The 25,542-nt window shown below is 42.2% G+C and overlaps 1 protein-coding gene across 3 annotated transcripts in view; it reads left to right on the top strand.

Moving 5' to 3' along the window:
- The window catches only part of PRKCE (protein kinase C epsilon), a 442,590-nt gene that overhangs the window by 344,700 nt on the left and 72,348 nt on the right, over positions 1-25,542 (top strand). For all 3 annotated transcript variants that reach the window (XM_077282410.1, XM_077282411.1, XM_077282412.1), the window contains one exon: positions 24,478-24,632. In XM_077282410.1, the coding sequence (XP_077138525.1) occupies positions 24,478-24,632 (155 nt within the window). The remainder of the gene's footprint in view (positions 1-24,477; positions 24,633-25,542) is intronic.

The raw sequence follows: 25,542 nt of genomic DNA, 5'->3' as shown, positions 1-25,542 counted from the left end.
CTGATTTTAATATATCATTTAATTGTTGATCCTCATAGAGGATAGGTAAATATCTGTAAATAATATTTTTAATTTTATTGAACTGGGGGCTATACTGGAAGCATATATAGGGCTTGTTTCCCACACTCTGATCTATAACCTTCTCTGATGTTATCAAATCTTTGCGATCCTTTCTCTCTACTATTTTTTTTGCTCGATTTATTGTCCAATGGGGGTACCTGCGGTTTTTTAATTTATTTTCTATTCGACCAAATTCTTCTTTAAGATCTCCCTCCAGAGTACAATTTCTCTTGACCCTGGTGAACTCACCCACTGGGATCGCTTTAATTGTATGTTTGCTGTGGCTACTGTCAGCATGTAAAATGGTATTGCCACTCACTGGTTTATGATGGGTTCTGGTGATAATTTTCTGATCAATGGATCCACTAAGTTCCAGATCCAGAAATGAAATGATGACATTATCAAATTTATATGTAAATGTAATGTTATATTGGTTATTATTAAGATATTCCACGAAGTGTGGTATGGCAGACACATCACCCCCCATATTATGAGGGTATCATCTATGTATCTGCCATACCACATCACCTGGTCCAAATATGGGTTGACCACCGAAAAGACATACTCCATCTCCCAGAATGACATGACCAAATTTGCTAGGGAGGGTGAATATTTAGCACCCACGGCCACTCCTGTTTTTTGCAAGTAAAACTGGCCGTCAAAGGAAAAAAAATTACTGGTTAGGAGAAATTGAATTACCACCAACAAATAGTTAATAAGATCCATAGAATAGTTACTGAATTTTACAAGATGATATTGTATCGCTTTCAGTGCCACACTGTGGGGAATACAGTATAGAGGGAAATAGCATCGCAGCTCAACCACGAATAATTAGCCTGCCATATTTTATTGTCCATAACCCGCAATACCTCTTTAGAGTCTTTTATGTAGCCCGGAGTTCGTTTCACCAGGGGCTGAAGGAGAGAATCCACCCACTGACAGAGTTTCTCATTGCATGATCCGACTCCAGACACTATTGGTCGCATGGGAGGAATGCCTTCTTTTTTGTGTATTTTGGGTACCCCATATATGATAGGAAGAATTGGATTCCCTACCATGATATAATCTATTTGTTTTTTAGTTAGTACTCCTAGATTTTGTCCCTCACTAATGATTAAATCCCTCTTCTTTATAATTTCACTAGATGGATTTGATTTCAATTTTTCGTATGTATTTTGGTCGGACAATAACTCCATCATTTTATAGTGGTAATCTGATGTATTAAACACTACCACTACCCCTCCTTTATCCGATATTTTTATAGTGAGATCTGCTATACTTTTAAGTTCCTTTATTGCATTTTGAAGTCTCCTAGGTATATTTTTCTGACTGCTTTTGCCATTATTTTTACTATCACTGTATAATTGTCTAAGTTCCCTCTCTACACCTTCCTGGAAACGATCCATACATTCTGATGTATCTTGAACTGGATAGTAATATGGATTTTTGGTATCAAAATCTTGAGAGAAACTAACTCTATCTGAGTCTGACAATGTTTCAGAACTAAGATCCTGCAAAACAATCAATGACATCTGTTCTTTGAAGTCCATATCTAAAAATTCATTTACTATTCCGTGTGGAGTTACGATATCCTCCTGGTATTGTTCATCTTCTGAAGTCTCCCCTTGTCGAAAATGCTTTTTAATAGTCAAATTTCTAATGAATTTATTCGTGTCCATGATGGCTGTAAATAGATCGAAATCCTGATCTGGAACAAAATTTAAACCCAAAGATAATACTTGGGTCTGATCTGATGTCAATGATTTGGACGATAAATTCAACACATTTGTATAGTTATTTATTTCTTCTGTGATTTCTCGTTGCGAGTTATCATCCCTCCTTCGTCTGTGTTTTCTCCACCCCAGCCCCCATACCCCCCCCCCCCCCCCCCCGCCTCCTGCGTTTTTTGTCTGGCGGTAATTATTTCTTGGGGCAGCCATCCTATTTTCATTAATGGAAGCATCTGATACATTACTTTGATTGTCAGACGAGTCCGGGTCTGAGGACGTAAAGTACACGTGCGATTTGGTTACTTTTTTTCTGTAGGTTTTGCGTTTTGCGTTTAATACATCAGATTACCACTATAAAATGATGGAGTTATTGTCCGACCAAAATACATACGAAAAATTGAAATCAAATCCATCTAGTGAAATTATAAAGAAGAGGGTTTTAATCATTAGTGAGGGACAAAATCTAGGAGTACTAACTAAAAAACAAATAGATTATATCATGGTAGGGAATCCAATTCTTCCTATCATATATGGGGTACCCAAAATACACAAAAAAGAAGGCATTCCTCCCATGCGACCAATAGTGTCTGGAGTCGGATCATGCAATGAGAAACTCTGTCAGTGGGTGGATTCTCTCCTTCAGCCCCTGGTGAAACGAACTCCGGGCTACATAAAAGACTCTAAAGAGGTATTGCGGGTTATGGACAATAAAATATGGCAGGCTAATTATTCGTGGTTGAGCTGCGATGTTATTTCCCTCTATACTGTATTCCCCACAGTGTGGCACTGAAAGCGATACAATATCATCTTGTAAAATTCAGTAACTATTCTATGGATCTTATTAACTATTTGTTGGTGGTAATTCAATTTCTCCTAACCAGTAATTTTTTTTCCTTTGACGGCCAGTTTCACTTGCAAAAAACAGGAGTGGCCGTGGGTGCTAAATATTCACCCTCCCTAGCAAATTTGGTCATGTCATTCTGGGAGATGGAGTATGTCTTTTCGGTGGTCAACCCATATTTGGACCAGGTGATGTGGTATGGCAGATACATAGATGATACCCTCATAATATGGGGGGTGATGTGTCTGCCATACCACACTTCGTGGAATATCTTAATAATAACCAATATAACATTACATTTACATATAAATTTGATAATGTCATCATTTCATTGCTGGATCTGGAACTTAGTGGATCCATTGATCAGAAAATTATCACCAGAACCCATCATAAACCAGTGAGTGGCAATACCATTTTACATGCTGACAGTAGCCACAGCAAACATACAATTAAAGCGATCCCAGTGGGTGAGTTCACCAGGGTCAAGAGAAATTGTACTCTGGAGGGAGATCTTAAAGAAGAATTTGGTCGAATAGAAAATAAATTAAAAAACCGCAGGTACCCCCATTGGACAATAAATCGAGCAAAAAAAATAGTAGAGAGAAAGGATCGCAAAGATTTGATAACATCAGAGAAGGTTATAGATCAGAGTGTGGGAAACAAGCCCTATATATGCTTCCAGTATAGCCCCCAGTTCAATAAAATTAAAAATATTATTTACAGATATTTACCTATCCTCTATGAGGATCAACAATTAAATGATATATTAAAATCAGGTATTAATGTAGTTTCCAGAAGAGCTCCAACTATAGGGAGCCAAATATCTCCTAGTATGTTCCAATCAAATATAATCAAATGTAAAAAAAACATGGTTGGAATATCCAGGTTTTTTTAGATGTGGTACAAATAACTGTAGTACTTGTAAACATGCTATGGTAGCCAAAATGTTCCAAAATGTGGAGGGGACGATAAATTTCAATATAAAGCAATATATTAATTGCAATTCCACTAATGTAGTATATAGAATTAATTGCAAAGAATGTAACTTATCATATGTGGGTTGTACAACTAGGAAACTCAAGACCCGCATTCGGGAACATTTATATGATATAACTAACATGCAGGGTGGAAATAGAAATATGTCAGCGGCCTCTAGACATTTTATTACCTACCATACACGAAGCACTGCAGGTTTCCAGATTCAGGGAATAGAAAAAGTAAATATGCCTCGTCGGGGTGGGGACATCAGAAGGCGTCTCCTCAAACGAGAGGCGTTTTGGATATTTCACCTAAAAACCAGATCCCCGATGGGACTGAATAAACGCACTGAAACCATGCTGCATTATTGCTAACTAGTAAGTGAATATTTTAATCATACATTTGTGTATTGTTAATGTTTTTATTAGGATTTTGAGAAATGTCGTGACTTATTATGTGAATCTGATTGGCGGATCTCTGTATATAGAGCAGCACAATCAGATTTAAGTATGGCTTTGAAAAAGATCTTCGGATCGAAACGCGTCTCCAATAGTCCCTCATTTCCAGGGGCATACACCGGAGGGAGCATAGTCATATGTATGTATTTTAATTTTGGACTTCATTAAACTTTTTCAATTTTAAGGAGCTGGAACTCAACCCTTTTTTTTTTTTCCTTTGGATTCAATTCGTCTTCCCGCAACGGAGTTCCGTGCACCTGCGGTGGTTACTGGTGAGCTGGCTTACAACTTTTTTTCTTTTTTCTTTATTATGATCCAATAACACATCGCACGTAGATCAAGTTAGTCTTTGCTGCCGTGAAAATGTCCAATTCATTTCTCGGGCCGAGCCTCTTGGTGGAAAAGATTGCAGCATGAATGATTTGTATCCGTTATTCAGGTTGCACTCGGCCATGCAAGTCAATGAGTCCGTGAAAAAAATCTGACTGCACTCAAATGACATTTTCGCGGAGTGGCAGAATGAAAAAGATGCAGGACATTTTTTTCCTCATCAGAGAAGATCAGATCATGCTATGATCAAACTCTAATTAGAATTTTATCAGTGATTAACATAATCGACCCGATTGTCTCGGATGGGAGAAAGACGGTGGTGTGACCTTAGCCTACATATGAACGTTTGCTTGCCACACCGCTGTGGACATAAATTACTCTTTTGCTTCTTTTCGGTTATGTGCACCAGACATCTTATTCTGGCATATTCTGCCTGGCACCTTCCTGAAAAAGCGCTAAAAAAGCCATAAAGAATGCACATATGCCTAGCAATGGAAAAAGGACTTGCTGTGCACATGTTCAGTCTTCATCAGCTTCTTTTAACTGCGTCAGGCTTCCAAATCCGCAATGCGTTTACAAGAAGTGACCGGTCCATTCTTCTGGCGGCTGACACTCGTAATCCACTTTTTATTAATATATATAATTAAAAAAAACTTTTCAACAGACATGAGAAAAGACATCTTGTGCACATGCCCTTACTTTTATGATTAGCCAACAAACAAGTGCTTTGCTTGGAAGTCGTCTCTTTGCTGCCATGTTCCCGTGGGCCAATGATTGGAATTGTTTTTATGATCCTGTATATCCCATAGCTGGAAATCCAACTAATCTGTTGCAGCCTACAGAGAACTCGATCAATAATTAGTGATCCTGAAGGGCCACAGTAAGGGAATTGAAACACTACATATTTTCCGTTGAAATTAATAAGCCGTTGGCTTAATTCCATCTGTCCATGCATTGGATCCACTACAGCAAACAACTCTATTCGCAGCCACTCTCAGATTGGGCTAATGGATGGGGCAATTCACTGGCCACACGACAATCCCTAAAAGAATTCCATACCAGACAGGAATGGCAAGTTTATGGATTTTCATGCTTTTCTGTCTTTTCATTCTTCTGTATCTTGATGTCTTAAGAATGGTTTATACTTTTGTATATTTGAAATAGAAGTTGATAATAGTGCTGGAAGCAAGATAAGGTGCAGTAATAAGCATGTAGCCTGCCAAACGGTGCACAGCGCAGACAATAAATGGCTACGGCCGTGTGTGCGGACAAAAGAACTCTCGGTCAGGAAATGTCCATTCATATTGGCAGGTTGGGTGGGACGTTCAGTTTAGTTCTTTGTATCTCTAAACAAACGACTAAGCGTCCTGTTAAAACATAATTGACTAATAAAATTTAATGATAGTGGGAGAAAATGTATTTCATGGTAGGAAGCAGATTTTCCTAAACAAATCTTTATTGCTCTGTTTGTAAATGTGTTAATTTTCCCAGATTTTTGTGATTTGCTCGGCTCCTTGCAAATTTCTTTCCTATACATAATTACAAAATCTCCTTGAAGCCTGAATTTATCGAGATACACCTACAATGTTTATTTGGCTTGTAGACTACGTCTAGTCATACACGTTCGGTAGACAGCCATCTTAGCTGACTCTCCCGTATACTGGAGCGCTCATTCTGCCGACCACTCTTGTGTTTTCTATGTGAAAGCTACCGAGGATTATCTCGTGAAGAACAATGCTATCAGCAGTCTGAAATCGGGCAGAACAATGAGATCGACATCTCTCCTGACCATAGCTGGCCTGCGCCCCCCATACACATTACGCTGAGCCTGTCGATAACAGCGGATTTGGCCAATATTAGTCTCATGTGTATGGAAGTCTTAAGCCTTTTCCTCACTTTAGCTCTGGTGATTGTCACCAGAGAAATCTTGGTGGGAAGAATACTCTCAAAATCTTTGCATTTCTAGGAAGTAGTGGATAATAACATGTTTCATCGCAGAGTAAAACCTCCATGATCGATATCCACTTCCTTCTGTGCCTGTTGCTAGACAAATCCCCAAACATGTAAACCTCTAATGACCAGGCCTTAATTTTACTTTGCTTCACTAGAAGAATTGAAATAGCATTCATTTTGATCAGTTATGTAATGCTTTGAAAAACCTGGTATTTCAGAGTTTTGTCATCTGTGGTACATGGCTTTGTGTGTGCCTAACAGGCAGGGCTTGGTACCTTTGTTAGGCACTCCGCTGACTTGGTGACCCTTTGGCACACTGTGTTTAGGTCATGAAAGCCCATTTACTGTGAAACACCTTAGATGCTGTGGCCATTATAGGACTTAGCAGCTTAGGGGCTGAACTTATAGATGAGCGGATCTTTTGAAATTCAAATTCACCGACTTCAACAAATTTATACCGAAAAGTTCAAATTGTGGTAAATACATTTGTATGAATTTCAATACTGGAAAGCTTGTAATTGCTCATTAAATAGATTAGGGGAAAAGGAGAGAGAAAATCCTGCTGACCCTAAGGTCCAAAACTCTACTAAAGAGAGAAAACCCTGCTAATCATAAGAGCTTACACTCTACAGGAGAGAGAGAGAGGACCCCACTGACCATAAGAGCTTACACTCTACAGGAGAGAGAGGACCCCGCTGACCATAAGAGCTTACACTCTACAGGAGAGAGAGAGGACCCCGCTGACCATAAGAGCTTACACTCTACAAGAGAGAGGACCCTGCTGACCATAAGAGCTTACACTCTACAGGTGAGAGAGAGAGGACCCCACTGACCATAAGAGCTCACACTCTACAGGAGAGAGGACCCCGCTGACCATAAGAGCCTACACTCTACAGGAGAGAGAGGACCCCGCTGACCATAAGAGCCTACACTCTACAGGAGAGAGAGGACCCAGCTGACCATAAGAGCCCACACTCTACAGGAGAGAGGACCCTGCTGACCATAAGAGCTTACACTCTACAGGTGAGAGAGAGAGGACCCCGCTGACCATAAGAGCTTACACTCTACAGGTGAGAGAGAGAGGACCCCGCTGACCATAAGAGCTTACACTCTACAGGAGAGAGAGGACTGTTGTGAATTCCATTCTCGGGCTCCCTCCTGTGGTCATGAGTGGTATTGTGTGAGTTTGTTCTTGGGCTCCCTCTGGTGGCCTTTAGCGATATGGCTGGGCTCAGCTGCTTCATTTCCTTCTATGCTGGGCCTATTTAACTCACCTGGACCTTCATTTGTTGCCTGCTGTCGTTGTATTCAGTCCTGATTCTGAGCTTTCCTGAATATTCCTTGTGACCAGTCTCCTGCTGGAGAAGCTAAGTTTGCTTGTTCATTTTGCTCATTATTTCCTTGAAAATGTTTCTCAGTATATGATGAGTTCAGTCCAGCTTGCTTTTATGTGATTTTTTGCTTGCTGGTTAGTTCTGGGGTGCAGAGTGCGCCCCTCACATCGTGAGTCAGTGTGGGGGTTCTTGTACTGTCTGCGTGGTTTATTTTTGATAGTTTTTGTACTGACCGCAGAGATTCCTATCTATTTTCTGTCTATCTAGTGTTAGCGGGCCTCATTTGCTAAACCTGTTTCATTTCTACGTTTGTATTTTCCCCTTAACTCACCGTTATTATTTGTGGGGGGCTGGGCGATGAATGGAAAACAGCATTTAATACGCCCGAAGGCCATTTTGAGTACTTGGTGATGCCTTTTGGGCTTTCTAATGCCCCCTCTGTGTTTCAGACCTTCATGCATGACATCTTCCCAGAGTATCTGGATAAATTTATGATTGTGTACCTGGATGATATTTTGGTCTTTTCTGATGATTGGGAGTCTCATGTGAAGCAGGTCAGGATGGTATTTCAGTTCCTGCGTGCCAATGCCTTGTTTGTGAAGGGCTCTAAATGCCTCTTCGGAGTCCAGAAGGTTTCCTTTTTGGGCTTTATTTTTTCTCCTTCTACTATTGAGATGGATCCAGTCAAGGTCCAGGCTATTTATGACTGGACTCAACCTACATCTGTGAAGAGTCTTCAGAAGTTCTTGGGTTTTGCTAATTTTTACCGTCGCTTCATCACTAATTTTTCTAGTGTTGTTAAGCCTTTGACGGATTTGACCAAGAAGGGTTCTGATGTGACGAATTGGTCTCCTGGAGGCCTTTCAGGAGCTGAAACGTCGATTTTCTTCGGCTCCTGTCTTGCGCCAGCCCGATGTCTCTCTTCCCTTTCAGGTCGAGGTTGATGCTTCTGAGATTGGAGCAGGGGCTGTCTTGTCGCAGAGAAGCTCTGATGGCTCTGTGATGAGACCATGTGCTTTCTTTTCAAGAAATTTTTCGCCTGCCGAGCAGAATTATGATGTTGGTAATCGTGAGTTGTTGGCAATGAAGTGGGCATTTGAGGAGTGGCGACATTGGCTTGAGGGAGCCAAGCATCGTGTGGTGGTCTTGACGGATCACAAGAATTTGACTTATCTCGAGTCTGCCAAACGGTTGAATCCGAGACAGGCTCGATGGTCGCTGTTTTTCTCTCGTTTCAATTTCGTGGTTTCATATCTTCCGGGTTCGAAAAACGTGAAGGCTGATGCCCTTTCTAGGAGTTTTGTACCTGACTCCCCGGAAGTTTCTGAACCGACTGGTGTCCTCAAAGAGGGGGTGATTTTGTCTGCCATCTCTCCTGATCTGCGACGGGTGTTGCAGGAGTTTCAGGCCAATAGACCTGACCGTTGTCCACCGGAGAGACTGTTTGTCCCGGACAGATGGACCAGTAGAGTTATTTCCGAGGTTCATTCTTTGGTGTTGGCGGGTCATCCTGCGATTTTTGGTACCAGGGATTTGGTGGCGATGTCCTTTTGGTGGCCTTCCTTGTCGCGGGATGTGCGTTCCTTTGTGCAGTCCTGTGGGATTTGTGCTCGGGCCAAGCCTTGCTGTTCTCGTGCCAGTGGATTGCTTTTGCCTTTGCCTGTCCCGAAGAGGCCTTGGACGCATATTTCCATGGATTTTATTTCGGATCTTCCTGTCTCTCAGAGGATGTCTGTCATCTGGGTGGTTTGTGATCGTTTTTCTAAAATGGTCCATTTGGTACCTTTGCCTAAGCTGCCTTCCTCCTCCGATTTGGTGCCACTGTTTTTTCAGAATGTGGTTCGTTTACATGGTATTCCGGAGAACATTGTGTCTGACAGAGGATCCCAGTTTGTGTCCAGATTTTGGTGGTCCTTTTGTGCTAAGATGGGCATTGAATTGTCTTTTTCGTCGGCCTTCCATCCTCAGACGAATGGCCAAACTGAACGAACTAATCAGACCTTGGAAACTTACTTGAGATGTTTTGTTTCTGCTGATCAGGATGATTGGGTGACTTTTTTGCCATTGGCTGAGTTCGCCCTCAATAATCGGGCTAGTTCTGCTACTTTGGTTTCACCTTTCTTTTGCAATTCTGGTTTTCATCCTCGTTTTTCCTCGGGTCAGGTTGAGCCCTCTGACTGTCCTGGGGTGGATTCTGTGGTGGATAGGTTGCAGCAGATTTGGAACCAAGTGGTGGACAATTTGACGTTGTCCCAAGAGAAGGCTCAGCGCTTTGCTAACCGCCGTCGCTGTGTGGGTCCCCGACTTCGTGTGGGGATTTGGTGTGGTTGTCTTCTCGTTATGTCCCGATGAAGGTTTCCTCTCCTAAGTTCAAGCCTCGTTTCATCGGTCCTTATAAGATTTTGGAAATCCTCAACCCTGTTTCATTTCGTTTGGACCTCCCAACATCGTTTGCCATTCATAATGTGTTCCATAGGTCATTGTTGCGGAGATATGTGGTGCCTGTGGTCCCTTCTGTTGATCCTCCTGCTCCTGTCTTGGTTGAGGGGGAGTTGGAGTATGTGGTGGAGAAGATCTTGGATTCTCGTATTTTGAGACGGAAGCTTCAGTACTTAGTTAAATGGAAGGGCTATGGTCAGGAGGATAATTCCTGGGTTGTCGCCTCCGATGTCCATGCGGCCGATTTGGTTCGTGCCTTTCATTCGGCTCGTCCTGATCGGCCTGGGAGCTCTGGTGAGGGTTCGGTGACCCCTCCTCAAGGGGGGGGTACTATTGTGAATTCCGTTCTCGGGCTCCCTCCTGTGGTCATGAGTGGTACTGTGTGAGTTTGTTCTTGGGCTCCCTCTGGTGGCCTTTAGCGATATGGCTGGGCTCAGCTGCTTCATTTCCTTCTATGCTGGGCCTATTTAACTCACCTGGACCTTCATTTGTTGCCTGCTGTCGGAGTATTCAGTCCTGATTCTGAGCTCTCCTGAATATTCCTTGTGACCAGTCTCCTGCTGGAGAAGCTAAGTTTGCTTGTTCATTTTGCTCATTATTTCCTTGAAAACGTTTCTCAGTATATGATGAGTTCAGTCCAGCTTGCTTTTATGTGATTTTTTGCTTGCTGGTTAGTTCTGGAGTGCAGAGTGCGCCCCTCACATCGTGAGTCGGTGTGGGGGTTCTTGTACTCTCTGCGTGGTTTATTTTTGATAGTTTTTGTACTGACCGCAGAGATTCCTATCTATTTTCTGTCTATCTAGTGTTAGCGGGCCTCATTTGCTAAACCTGTTTCATTTCTACGTTTGTATTTTCCCCTTAACTCACCGTTATTATTTGTGGGGGGCTGTCTATAACTTTGGGGTTATTTCTCTGAGGCAAGTGAGGTCTTTGCTTTCTCTCTAGGGGCAGTCAGTTTCTCAGGCTGTGAAGAGGCGTCTAGGTTTTTAGGTAACGCTCCACGGCTGCCTTTAGTGTGTTGGATAGGATCAGGATTGCGGTCAGTATAGCTTCCACATCCCCAGAACTTGTCCTAACATTCTGGTTATATGTATCAGGTCAGTTTTGAGATCCTACCACCGGATCATAACAGAGGACCCAGCTGACCATAAGAGCTTACACTCTACAGGAGAAAGAACCCCACTGACCATAACAGCTTACACTCTACAGGAGAGAGATGACCCCACTGACCATAACAGCTTACACTCTACAGGAGAGAGAGGACCCCGCTGACCATAAGAGCTTACACTCTACAGGAGAGAGGACCCTGCTGACCATAAGAGCTTACACTCTACAGGTGAGAGAGAGAGGACTCCGCTGACCATAAGAGCTTACACTCTACAGGTGAGAGAGAGAGGACCCCGCTGACCATAAGAGCTTACACTCTACAGGAGAGAGAGGACCCAGCTGACCATAAGAGCTTACACTCTACAGGAGAGAGAGGACCCCGCTGACCATAAGAGCTTACACTCTACAGGAGAGAGGACCCTGCTGACCATAAGAGCTTACACTCTACAGGTGAGAGAGAGAGGACCCCGCTGACCATAAGAGCTTACACTCTACAGGAGAGAGAGGACCCCGCTGACCATAAGAGCTTACACTCTGCAGGAGAGAGAGAACCCCGCTGACCATAACAGCTTACACTCTGTAGGAGAGAGAGGACCCCGCTGACCATAAGAGCTTACACTCTACAGGAGAGAGAGGACCCCGCTGACCATAAGAGCTTACACTCTACAGGAGAGAGAGAACCCCACTGACCATAAGAGCTTACACTCTACAGTAGAGAGAGAGGACTCCGCTGACCATAAGAGTTTACACTCTACAGGAGAGAGAGGACACTGCTGACCATAAAAGCTTACATTCTACAGGGGAGAGAGAGAGAGGATCCCTCTGACCATAAGAGCTTACACTCTACAGGAGATAGAGAGGACCCCGCTGACCATAAGAGCTTACACTCTACAGAAGAGAGAGAGGACCCTGCTGACCATAAAAGCTTACACTCTACAGGAGAGAGAGGACTCCGCTGACCATAAGAGCTTACACTCTACAGGAGAGAGGACTCTGCTGACCATAAGAGCTTACACTCTACAGGAGAAAGAGTACCCCGCTGACCATAAAAGCTTACACTCTGCAGGAGAGAGAGAGAGGACCCCACTGACCATAAGAGCTTACACTACAGGAGAGAGGACCCCGCTGACCATAAGAGCTTACACTCTACAGGAGAGAGAGGACCCCGCTGATCATAAGAGCTTACACTCTACAGAAGAGAGAGAGGACTCCGCTGACCATAAGAGTTTACACTCTACAGGAGAGAGAGGACATTGCTGACCATAAAAGCTTACATTCTACAGGGGAGAGAGACAGAGGATCCCTCTGACCATAAGAGCTTACACTCTACAGGAGATAGAGAGGACCCCGCTGACCATAAGAGCTTACACTCTACAGGAGAGAGAGGACTCCGCTGACCATAAGAGCTTACACTCTACAGGAGAGAGGACTCTGCTGACCATAAGAGCTTACACTCTACAGGAGAAAGAGTACCCCGCTGACCATAAGAGCTTACACTCTACAGGAGAGAGAGGACCCCGCTGACCATAAGAGCTTACACTCTGTAGGAGAGAGAGAGAGGACCCCACTGACCATAAGAGCTTACACTCTACAGGAGAGAGAGGACCCCGCTGACCATAAGAGCTTACACTCTACAGGAGAGAGAGGACCCCGCTGATCATAAGAGCTTACACTCTACAGGAGAGAGAGGACTCCGCTGACCATAAGAGCTTACACTCTACAGGAGAGAGGACTCTGCTGACCATAAGAGCTTACACTCTACAGGAGAAAGAGTACCCCGCTGACCATAAGAGCTTACACTCTACAGGAGAGAGAGGACCCCGCTGACCATAAGAGCTTACACTCTACAGGAGAGAGAGAACCCCACTGACCATAAGAGCTTACACTCTACAGGAGAGAGAGAGGACTCCGCTGACCATAAGAGTTTACACTCTACAGGAGAGAGAGGACACTGCTGACCATAAAAGCTTACATTCTACAGGGGAGAGAGAGAGAGGATCCCTCTGACCATAAGAGCTTACACTCTACAGGAGATAGAGAGGACCCCGCTGACCATAAGAGCTTACACTCTACAGAAGAGAGAGAGGACTCCGCTGACCTTAAGAGCTTACACTCTACAGGAGAGAGGACTCTGCTGACCATAAGAGCTTACACTCTACAGGAGAAAGAGAGAGGACCCCACTGACCATAAGAGCTTACACTCTGTAGGAGAGAGAGAGAGGACCCCACTGACCATAAGAGCTTACACTCTACAGGAGAGAGGACCCCGCTGACCAAAAGAGCTTACACTCTACAGGAGAGAGAGGACCCCGCTGACCATAAGAGCTTACACTCTACAGGAGAGAGAGGACCCCGCTGATCATAAGAGCTTTCACTCTACAGGAGAGAGAAACTTACCCAGTGACTCTGGAGATGGTAAATGTCTCTGCTGTACAAACTATGCTCCACTGGGAACTGCTGATCGGTGATGGCCGAGGTACTGACCTCTACTGTACTGTACTACTGTAACCCATAAGATGCCATAGCTGCAGGGCATTATGGGGAAAAGGCCGTTAGCCCTCGTTCTGATTTTTCAGCAGCGTGCAACAACTGCAGGGTAAGTTTTTTTTGTGAACTGCAAATTTAATCTCAAAATGTTCGCTTTGAGGTGTAACTGTGTATTTAGGAATTGCAACTCAAACTAAATCCTTCACAGAAGGATCCACTCATCTCTAGTTACATCGTTAGGATCAAAGGTATTTCTGATTCTGGCAGTTGTGGAAGGAGCAGTGCTGGGCTATTACCTCTGATATTGTGGATTCAAATGCAGTATCCCGAAGATTAATGTGACGGATACTGCAATAGAAGAAATACATGTGGATTCTCTATGAAAAAACTCCATATCTACATCAAATTGAAGGTATACACAGTATGTGTCCATATTTCTTACTGCGCCATATTATGAATCCAACAACATGGACCTGTGACATATGTGTGCATTAATCTTTAGAGCATATGAAGCACATGTTTATTTTTTACTGTATCTGACACTAAGCAAGAAACAATTTACATTGATATGTGTTCATAACAAGCTATATGAAGAATTTTCCCTTCAATTAATCAAACGCCATAAGGATTGTATTTATTCTAAGCTGTCAGAGAAATGGGAAACCAGCACTTGGGGATGGCTGATAAGACTTATCTGCTTGTTATATATGTGCTGAAGTTGGGAATAATGTAGCCGGAATCGATGGGTACAACTACCAGGGCTGCTGGTGATATCATGAGAGGCCACAAAAACTCTGCTTGTGATAAGGAATTAGAGTGTGAAGTATCCAGCATATATATATATATATATATATATATATATATATATATATATATATATATATATATACACTCACCGGCCACTTTATTAGGTACACCATGCTAGTAACGGGTTGGACCCCCTTTTGCCTTCAGAACTGCCTCAATTCTTCGTGGCATAGATTCAACAAGGTGCTGGAAGCATTCCTCAGAGATTTTGGTCCATATTGACATGATGGCATCACACAGTTGCCGCAGATTTGTCGGCTGCACATCCCAAAGATGCTCCATACAAGGCAGGATGGATCCATGCTTTCATTTTGTTTACGCCAAATTCTGACCCTACCATCCGAATGTCGCAGCAGAAATCGAGACTCATCAGACCAAGCAACGTTTTTCCAATCTTCTACTGTCCAATTTCGATGAGCTTGTACAAATTGTAGCCTCAGTTTCCTGTTCTTAGCTGAAAGGAGTAGTACCCGGTGTGGTCTTCTGCTGCTGTAGCCCATCTGCCTCAAAGTTCGACGCACTGTGCGTTCAGAGATGCTCTTAGGCCTACCTTGGTTGTAACGGGTGGCGATTTGAGTCACTGTTGCCTTTCTATCAGCTCGAACCAGTCTGCCCATTCGCCTCTGACCTCTGGCATCAACAAGGCATTTCCGCCCACAGAACTGCCGCTCACTGGATTTTTTTTCTTTTTCGGACCATTCTCTGTAAACCCTAGAGATGGTTGTGCGTGAAAATCCCAGTAGATCAGCAGTTTCTGAAATACTCAGACCAGCCCTTCTGGCACCAACAACCATGCCACGTTCAAAGGCACTCAAATCACCTTTCTTCCCCATACTGATGCTCGGTTTGAACTGCAGGAGATTGTCTTGACCATGTCTACATGCCTAAATGCACTGAGTTGCCGCCATGTGATTGGCTGATTAGAAATTAAGTGTTAACAAGAAGTTGGACAGGTGTACCTAATAAAGTGGCCAGTGAGTGTATATATATATAATGCCTACGTGTGACTGATTTCCTACCAGGAGACGTTCCTCTTTCAGCAATTAAATGAATGAATTTCCTAGAATTTCCTTGCTTTCTTGTGGTTGATGCAGAGACATCAGGCTCGTATGGAAGTAACAGACCTACAGTCTGGTTTTCTAGCCACTAGTATTGGCCTTGCTAAAAAAAAAAAAGATTTTGACTACAATGCAATATAAAGAGTGTTAAAGGAGATGTTTGGTTAATATCTCTTTCACATAAATTTTGGTAGATCATCAGGAATGTTTTCCCTCGCACTTTTCTCAAGTTTATCATTTTTTATTTAATAAGTGAAAAAGAGAATTAAGGCCCCTATACACATTAGACAAATGTAGGACAAACCCACCAATATCAGTTGGCTCGGCCAACAGTCTAATGTGTATGGAGGCTTCCTGACTCTTCGGCATGTCTAATTTCAGACTGACGATCCTTTAGTTCTCCATAAGATAAGCCACAGTCAGAGGAGTCTGACCAGGGGTGGACATGCTAGTGGTCAACCTGTGCATCCGTTCTGGATCACAATAGGGAAAAGGGTGCTACCATCTCCAAAGTAGGTGGAATTGTGCATTATGATGAGCTATTGGAAAGCAAGGGGCCCACATATTGTTCTTGCTCAGGGACCCTTTTCTGTCTGTGTCTGCTAATGAGTCTGACAGCGACTTTCTCATAGAGAAGACAGGAGTACTCGGTAGAGCGAGCATGACTGTGTATGGAGGAGTTGGGAGAGATAGGTGACGCCAAACGATCACCAGGCTAAACCATTTTTCGGCCCCTTAAAAATACCATTTGCAACTCTTGGCCCATTTAGAAAGGTTTATCCTGGTTGTTGGCTGTGTACAATCCAATTGTCTTTCATTTACTAGCCAAGCTACCAGGGTATAGTTCCCTGCTGGGATTTGTAGTTTTACAACAGCTGTAATGCTGCTCCGAGCAGTGAAATATTTGTACAATGGTCCTGTTGTGTATTTGAATGTCTGAAGTTCTCGGATACTAATCATGTTGTGATCACATGTGACTCGCGAGCTTGTTTATCTGGTATTCTAAATGATTTTAGTACAGCGATTCCAGATAAGTGTCACAGGGTTTCATCAGCATCTTTCCGAAGAAAACAAAGCAAAGCAAAAAACAACCCATCAAAGACGTTCTTTCAGTCCATGTATTTATCGGCAACGTCTTCTTCCACTTATAACAAACACAAACTTGAGTACGGTTCATGTTCATCTAAACAGAGCGAGCTGACCGGACGCGGTGTACTATACAACTAATGAGATCACTCATCAATCTCTGCAGAGGTTGTGACTGCCACATCCTCCCATTATCCCAGCCATTATTGGCCGAGCTACTGAGACGAGGCTACGTGGATGTTAAGGTTAAAGGGTCTCTATGGGAGTAGAAAAATATCTGTAAACCGTGCCACTCGTGTCTATAGAACGTCTTCTCAGCCTTATTCGCTTGAATGAGCAAAATCATGTATACCTGCCTAGCAGATACCTCCATTGGGCTTATATAGGTCTATATACCCATGCGACATGTGCAACGGAAGAATTTCCCGATAAATGTGATGGACATTCACCTGCGTTTAGCAGAGAAACAAAAGGTGATTTCAGAAGGAAATGTCCCATATCAGGAAGCAGATATACTGAAAATGGTGAGCAACCAGAATTGTGGCATAATTTGCTAAAAAAAATTATATTTCATGATCTCACCATATTAATGTTTTGTTAAACAACCGTCACCCCGTACATACAATCCAATCAGACGTTATTTATTGGCCTGTTTAGACTGACTGGCTGCTCGTCCATGCATGCTGCATGATCATTCTGTACGCATAGAATTTCAATTTATCGACAACATGTTCCATTTACTCAGGATGAAGTGCTACCAAGATAATTTATCACTTGAGTCCATCCTTTTCTTGGAGGAGATCAGTGCTTGGGAGGCTGCTCCTTAGTTTTAGTGATCCATTCACCTTGATGACTCCATAGACTATCCTCTGAGTATGTCACTTTCTCAGAGGAGAGCAGTGCTTGACCGGCTGCTCCTTAGTTTTAGTGATCCATTCACTTTGGTGACTCCATAGACTATCATTTAAGTCCTTCCTTTTCTTGGAGGAGAGCAGTACTTGGCATGCTGCTCCTTAATTTTAGTGATCCCTTCACCTTGTTGACTCCATAGACTATCATCTGAGTATGTCCTTTTCCTGTAGGAGAGCTGCGCTTGTATGGCTGCTCCTTAGTTTTAGTGATCCCTTCATCTTGTTGACTCCATTGACTATCATTTGAGTATGTCCTTTTCTTGGAGAAGAGCAGCGCATGGAAGACTGCTCCTTAGTTGTAGTGATCTCTTAAAATTGTTGACTCCATAGACTATCATTTGAGTCCATCCTTTTCTCGTAGGAGAGCAGTGCTTTGCAGACGGCTCCTTAGTTTTAGTGATCCCTTCAACTTGTTGACTCCATAGACTATCCTTTGAGTATGTCCTTTTCTCAGAGGAGTTCCATGCTTGGAAGACTGCTCCTTAGTTTTAGTGATCCCTTTACCTTGTTGACGCCATAGACTATTCTTTCAGTATGTCCTTTTCTTGGAGAAGAGCAGCGTTTCGAATACTGCTCCTTAGGTTTAGTGATCCCTTCACCTTGTTGACTCAATAGACTATCATTTGAGGACATCCTTTTCTATGGGGAGAGCAGCGTTTGGTTGAGTGCGCCTTAATTTTAGCAATTAGAGGGGATCTGAGCACTTGTCAAAATTACGCATATTTCTGTGTAACATCTAAAAAAAGTGCAGGTATAGTTTTGGTGAATTAGTAGGAATAAATGGTGATTCTTTGTGTTCCACAAACCATCAAATGCTGATAATAAGTAAATGAATTTGGTCATCTCTTCTGATAACGTTTTTGACGTCATGTAGAATATCATTATTCCGTGCTGTGTGCACATTCTTAAGTAGAAAGTGTTGGTCTGCACTCCCAGCAAGTCATGGAAGAATCATCCACCACACTCGCAAGAATGTGATGAAAGTTACAATTCTTTTATTGTGAAATAAACACAAAAATCGTGGTATAATATGAAGCATCAGGACATGAAGCGACAATATAATGTTTCGACCTATCCCGGATCTTTATCGTAGAGTCGCTACTCCCAGCTTGTGCGGTGATAAGAATGTAGCAGGCGCTGGGGAGGGGTCCAAACATTATATTGTCACTTCATGTCCTGATGCTTCACCTTACACCATGATTTTTGTGTATATTTCACAATAAAAGAGTTGTAACTTTCATCATATTCTTGAGTGCGGCGTGCACATGCTTGTCAGACAAGACCTGGTGCACAGGGCAAAGCCATGATTGAAGCCAGTATGGTGGCACATGGAGTCAATAAACATTTGCGGTTCTAAACTGTGCGCATGAAGTGTGCTGGCATATTGCACCTTCATACATGTCAACAATGGATTCCATATAAATATAGCAGAATAGAATTGTGTACACCCAAGAAATCAATGCCATACAGAGTTATACTGTAACATGTCCCCACAGACTTTACGTGTGCCATGTTCTAGCTTCGTACAAGTTTGGACTTGTATGGATCAGTGATTCATCCATGTACATTTAGCCATACATTTCAGGAACTAATATGAGAGTTTATAATTGGTGCAAGGACCATGAATGAAGTTAGCATCATACAAATAATGAGGAGATAAAACAATGTAAAAGTAGAAGAACGTTCAGTGGTAAGTGCTTAACCATTTATGGAGAAGATATTGGGTTCAGCCAAAGGACTCCGTTGTTGAACCGGTAAAACAAACCACCAGGGACAAAAGGTGAAGTCGCTAAAAATGTGCCCGGGGTGTAGTGTTCCTGTTGACTGATACAGTATTAGACCCAACTATTTGGCTTCTGTTCTGAAACCATGAAAATCCGTTGGAAACCACCAATGTTTAGTTAGACACGGGATGAAGCGATGAGTTTGCTTTATGGTTATAGTAATAGGTACTTATAATAACAATAAAACGCTTCATACCTAATAGTGAGGAGCCATCATCACAGCGAGTGATAATGTGGACGGTGGATGCCATTGTGTTACTTATAATACCACCGTGGACAGATTTCTAATCCTGTTTGCTTTGGGAGTTGCTTTACCCCTTGTTGTCCTCCCATGCTGATAACTAGGAATGAGCTGTCCCGTGGAAGTTCGGGTTCTGGTACCTGACCCAAACTTTATTTATTGTTTGTTTTGGGTACCAGAACTGTACGTGAACTTGAACCAGAACAATGGGGACCCAAACTATTGAGTTGGAAAATTCTCTCTCTCTTGGACTTCCACCGGAACTCCTAACTTTGCAAGAAACTTCCAGGAGAAGTTTGTGTTCTGTGTTTAGCATCGGACACTAACTATCCGGTACGAACCCCAAACTTTTAAGTTCGGCTTCACTCATCTCTAGAGATAAACAATAAGGCTGCTTTTCTACTTTAAAAATGAACAATAAAGCTGCAGATATCTCAATAAGTAAAATTAGTATAATGACCCAATTTTGACCATTGCTCTAACTTTAGATTTAGTAACATAGGACAATTTTTAATTTTGGGGTTTTGATACAATTATTGCTTTGGTGATGATCAATTAAATACTTAATTAAAGTACTTTGTCTACTCCATAACTGGGCTGCAATTGTAAGGATTGTTTAGACAGCGTTTCTAGGAATGTCTGTTTTGAACCAGTACTCACACCAAGAACTATTTCTGACAGTGTCAACCCATCTGCAGCAGAGGCAGGAATGAAGGTTCCCGGAGAGCTTTATTCTCAGGCCGAATTCTTGTATTATGCACAAAAAAACAGCAGCAGGTGAAAAGCTGATCCTTAGCCAGGGATGTACAAAGGATAAACGTTAGACAATAATGGCTGACTGAATGCTGAATACTAACCAAGAAGAATGGAAGGGTTATCTACATCAGAGCTAGGCTACAGAGAGACAGATAGGACAAATGTCAAAAGGAAAACCTGATTGTATTATTGTTGTTATAATGCTATACAATCATACTACAGGTCTGTATAATTCCCAGGTCGTGGGACATGACAACACTTTATTAGGCCGAAGTCACATATTTAGCATGAAAAATCATTCCAAAAAGCCAGCAACGATGTGTAGCCATTCTGTCAACCTTGCAGGCCACTGCTTGTTGTCTGGTGTAATCTGTTTCTGGTTGCAGAGTCGCTGCAGAGTTTGCTTTTATGTTCAGTGTGAACAATATCCCTAATTGTCTTGCAATATTCAGATTTGTCACTGGGGATTTTTTTTTAAACCTCTACTTACTGTCCTTTCAGGAAGAGTTTTCAGCAAACTCCTTATCATCAGAGGCAGAATTACAATGACAACTGGTAACGAATTAACCACCAATTACAGTGTATAATCTCACAGTAGAACCTGTTCCCTCTTCCTTTACATTGACCTTTGTACACGCATATTAGATGCCTTAATATAAAATATAGGGTCTGAATCTGTCTATTATGACTAATATTTATCTGTTGCTTCCTCAAGCAACAGAAAGTTACAATCTAAAACAGTTGCAAGATTTCTCTCCATTTTCAGCACAGATTGTGATATGGGAAAAAAAAAACTTTGCCAAAGATTAAAATACAACAACAAAAAACCGGATTTAAGCAGCAGGTCTTTTATGATTATAGCAAGCAAGCTTTTTGAGAATAGCAGGAGCAATGTAGTCTTGGAAGTGAATGGAAGGATATTCTGGAACCTATAGTGCCGGCAGTTTGCTGATGAAAAAAAAGCCACCCCCAAAAAAGTGTCAGTTTACAGTGTATGAGAACCAGGACAGTTTCTGGACATATAAGACTGGTATGTGTAGTTTCAACTTTGAAAAATCCCAATGGTTTTCGAAGTTTCTCCAGGTAAGGGTCGTGCATGAATGTTTTAATTGGGGAGTTGTTACTTATGCAATTCCCTAATTAAGGTCACTGAAGGTGACTCGTCAGTGTAAATATTTTTAGCCCTTATGGGAGGATTTGCAAAACTAAAACACAAGACACATTATTTGAGCGACTATGACAAAAGCATGTGGTGTCGTATCTTGCCAAGATTGTGCAAATCTAGCCAGGGAGTTAAGTGTTGTTTTCGTTGAGCTGTTACCGCTTTTCGGTGTTGGCATCACTTGGTATTTTATGTAATTGCACAAGTCTGCTAAAGCATGGGAACAGTTGTCAGCTTTGAACTTTTTCTATGTGTTTACTTACGAAGTACACTTCAGTCTTGGGAGAATAAATACGCTGTACATGTGTGAGTTGCAGACGCACTGCACATTTCCCATCATACAATGTATGGGATTCATATCCTGCCATAGAGAACTATCAGCAATCTTGTGCGATTTAGGGGATTTCATAGGGGACAGATCTGCTTTGTTTTAATGTGAATTTATTTAATATACAAAACCGGTAGAAAAGCTTGGTCTTACTGCCCTCTTCCCTCAACTGCTTTATAACGTGACATCAGCCAAACCGTTGGACATGGGCAAGAGGACACCTATAGTGCTGGCAGAACAATAATAAAGTGGTACTGACCACTTAAAAAAAAAGTTACATGACATAATTATTGGGACCATTCCAAAGCAAAGTAGTCTGGTAAGTGCAACCAAAGTTTTACCTTGTCGTGAGGGCAGTAAGACCTGTAGGCTCTTCTGGACAGGTACGCTATAAGTTGCAAATAAAACTTACTTGGGTACTGATTTTATGGAATCGTTCTGCAGAATTTGCAAAAGAAGACGTAACAAAATAAAGTTGGAGTTCTGTCCATGTGCCCAAGTCAATGTTCCAGTGCTCGTCATCAGCACGTATTGAGGACGAGAATAGTGCAGGTAATGGCAGTCAACGCTACGATGCAGACGAACAGACCCAATAATTATGTTTGTGTGAACCCGGCCTTAGACTGATACAAAAGCGATCTTAATATCTTGTATTGATGTCTTCGTGATTTATGACATGAAATACATTATGTGGTACATCGACCTTTGCACATCAATCAATGCCTTTCTCTGACCTGTCGTCCACTTCCTCACTTGTCTGATCCCGTGTTTGCAGCTCCTTGGTTACTTGTTACTCAGCAGATGCTGTTGTAGGTTCCAAACCTGACGAATTTACCTTGAGAAGTGGTGACCTAGATAAGCGCTATGCCAAAAAATGGTCCAAAGACGTAATGAGAACACACGGTGTATTAGCTGTTCTCTAGTTATTGTTGTTTATTATTAATAGTTAATTCTCCCCACTATTGGGAAAGGTCTTATGTGGTGACACTAAATGTAAGATATCCTCGTGCCCGTGCAATGATATGGAGTTTTCAAAGATCCAGGGGCAAAACTGTCTCAATGAATGTGATGTCATTAGCTTGAAGACCAGAAATCAGTCACCTACAGTCGGAGTAATCTTGAGGCAGAGAAGCTATCGAGCCCTTGTTTTATGCCTGGACCTGGTGGCCATTGCGCCCTCTGTACCTCTTGTAGTTATGCCCCCGTTGCAACCTGGAACTTTAGAAAAACAGTTTTCAAAGATAGTATTAGAACATTCCTAGCTTAGATTACAGAGTACTTGTAGAATCTTTTTATATTAATAAGTGCTTTTTTGGCGCTAAGGTAACAGCACAAGCCTTACATAGACAGCCCATTGTTTTTAGTGGCTAGTGTATGATGGTAATTTCCCATCATAGCTCTATAGGGAAGTGGATTACATACTGTTAGGTTCTCTTGCAGATTACTGCTGATCATGTCCCATGCTGTGAAAATATTCACAGGTTCCTGGTCCTTGTTGCCGCTTTGTGGCATCTGGTTCTGCAATCTTCCTTGGTCAGCACTCAAATGATGGCCACTGGGACATCATGACATTTTACGTACTGGAAATGACCAGGACTCACACAATGTCTTACACTTGTGGGGACCGCACGGGGGCTCAGTGTTTAGCATTGTTGCTTTGCAGCACTGGGGTCCTGGGTTCAAATCCCACCAAGGACAACATCTGCAAGGAGTTTGTATGTTCTCCCCGTGTTTGCGTGGGTTTCCTCCGTGGTCTCTGGTTTCCTCCCACTCTCCAAACACATACTGATAGGGAATTTAAATTGTGAGCCTCAGTGGGGACAGTGATGTGTGTAAAGAGCTGCAGAAAACGATATAAGCAAAGCATAATAAATGAATAATAAACGCTAGAGGCGCATTAAAGTGTACCTGCATATATATGCATTGGTAGGTTGGAATAGCTGCAAATCAAGCAGTCTGCTGACGACTGTATAAAGTATATAGCCATCCTAAACCCCTCTCTTCCCCATACACTCAGAAAATCTTTCGGGCCGCCGGCCATCTCTCGTGTCTCTCCTTACACAGGAACGCTTGTTCTGCCAAACTCTCCTTTCTTCTCTTAGAGAGAGCCACTGCCAAACATCTCTGGCAGTGGCTTAGTCCTGACGAAGGGTTCAGCAGTAGGAAATCAAACATGCCAGATACTTACCAGATGATTTTCAGGGCCCCCTATACACATTAGCCTTCGATATCGATGCATTCGGCCACTGTTAGTCTATTGTGTATGAGGTTGTACAATTTGAAGATGAGAAACCTTGAACAACTCATATCATATCATCAGTCTCATTGACTTCTAAAGCCTTATTAGGAGGTACATGTCCTGATTCCTGAGGACGGATTTTGATATTTGCTGGCTTTTCTGATGTGCCCACCTTTCTGTTGCCTGGTTAGTTTTCCATAGTAGACAGGGGACAATTGATTCTGTTTTAAGGGAAAGTGCTTCCGATGTTTTTGAGGAACTATTATTGTGTATTAATGTTTTAGTCATAAACCTTATATTCGCAAAAAAAAAAATTAGAAATTCTGCAGAAACGAGAAGAGTCAAAAAGTTGTTAACAATGGCATTTTTTATTTTTATTTTCTTACAGGATCGTCTCTTTTTCGTTATGGAGTATGTAAATGGTGGAGACTTGATGTTCCAAATCCAACGTTCACGAAAATTTGATGAGCCACGATCACGATTTTATGCTGCGGAAGTAACTTCAGCTCTCATGTTCCTTCATCAGCACGGGGTCATATACAGGTATAACGCTATTTTAGTTTATTCTTTTATGATACGGAGGTGAGAGGAAGTGATAAGGAAAGAATATAAGTATTGATTATTGAGAGACTGGAGAGCAAAGGTGGAAAGCTGTAAAGGAACAACATAAGATACGCTATAGGGAGCAGCATTGTGGAAGAGCTTAGCTATGACAAGTTACTGAGGAGTTTGTGCCTCATATGTAATTTAGGAGAAACTTACCACTGGATTTTGTTTAGGTGCAAATTGTTACTGAATTATGAGGTATCATAAGAAAAAGAGGAATTCCCCATTTATCACAGAGTAGGAGATGCAGCATTATTCGAGTGGTGCTAAATCAGCTGTGCTTCAATTCAGAGATGTTAAGTACTACTTCATTGTTGCATTGCAATGCATTAAAAAGTTTTCTCGAAAGTCATCAAATGTCAGAAAGTTGGAGTTATATAACTATACAACTCAAAGTGCATCTTTATTGGTTGTTGTCACTCTTGTGTTACATACATAATATCAATGGGAAAAAAGCCCTCAATTCAGGCATAAGTTAACCCTAATTTATATATATATATATTCTCTTCTGAGTTGGTGTTAATCCCTTACCTATGAATGGCCTAATACAATCCACATGTGTCTATCTTACATGTGTGATCTCATTAGTGAACTGAAGGTCCCTACACTCATTAGTCTGTTGGCTAAGTTCGCTGATGTTTATGGGGGTGCAGAAGCATCGTTTGGATGACAGCCATTTAATGTGTATGGCCGGCCATACAAACTGAATTATATTAGTTGGATTAATATTGGCGGGATGGGCCAACAGTTTGATGTATATGGGGGCCTCCTGGCTCTCCCCTGATGTGGGAGAGAGGGATCCGATCATGGGAAAATCAACATTTTTTTTGTTCGTCATGGAGATAAG

The sequence above is a fragment of the Ranitomeya variabilis genome, chromosome 2 (genome assembly GCF_051348905.1).
Source record: "Ranitomeya variabilis isolate aRanVar5 chromosome 2, aRanVar5.hap1, whole genome shotgun sequence".
Classification (NCBI taxonomy): Eukaryota; Metazoa; Chordata; class Amphibia; order Anura; family Dendrobatidae; genus Ranitomeya; species Ranitomeya variabilis.
The sequence above is the reverse complement of the archived record's forward strand: the minus strand, read 5'-3'. Positions and strand labels throughout refer to the sequence as shown.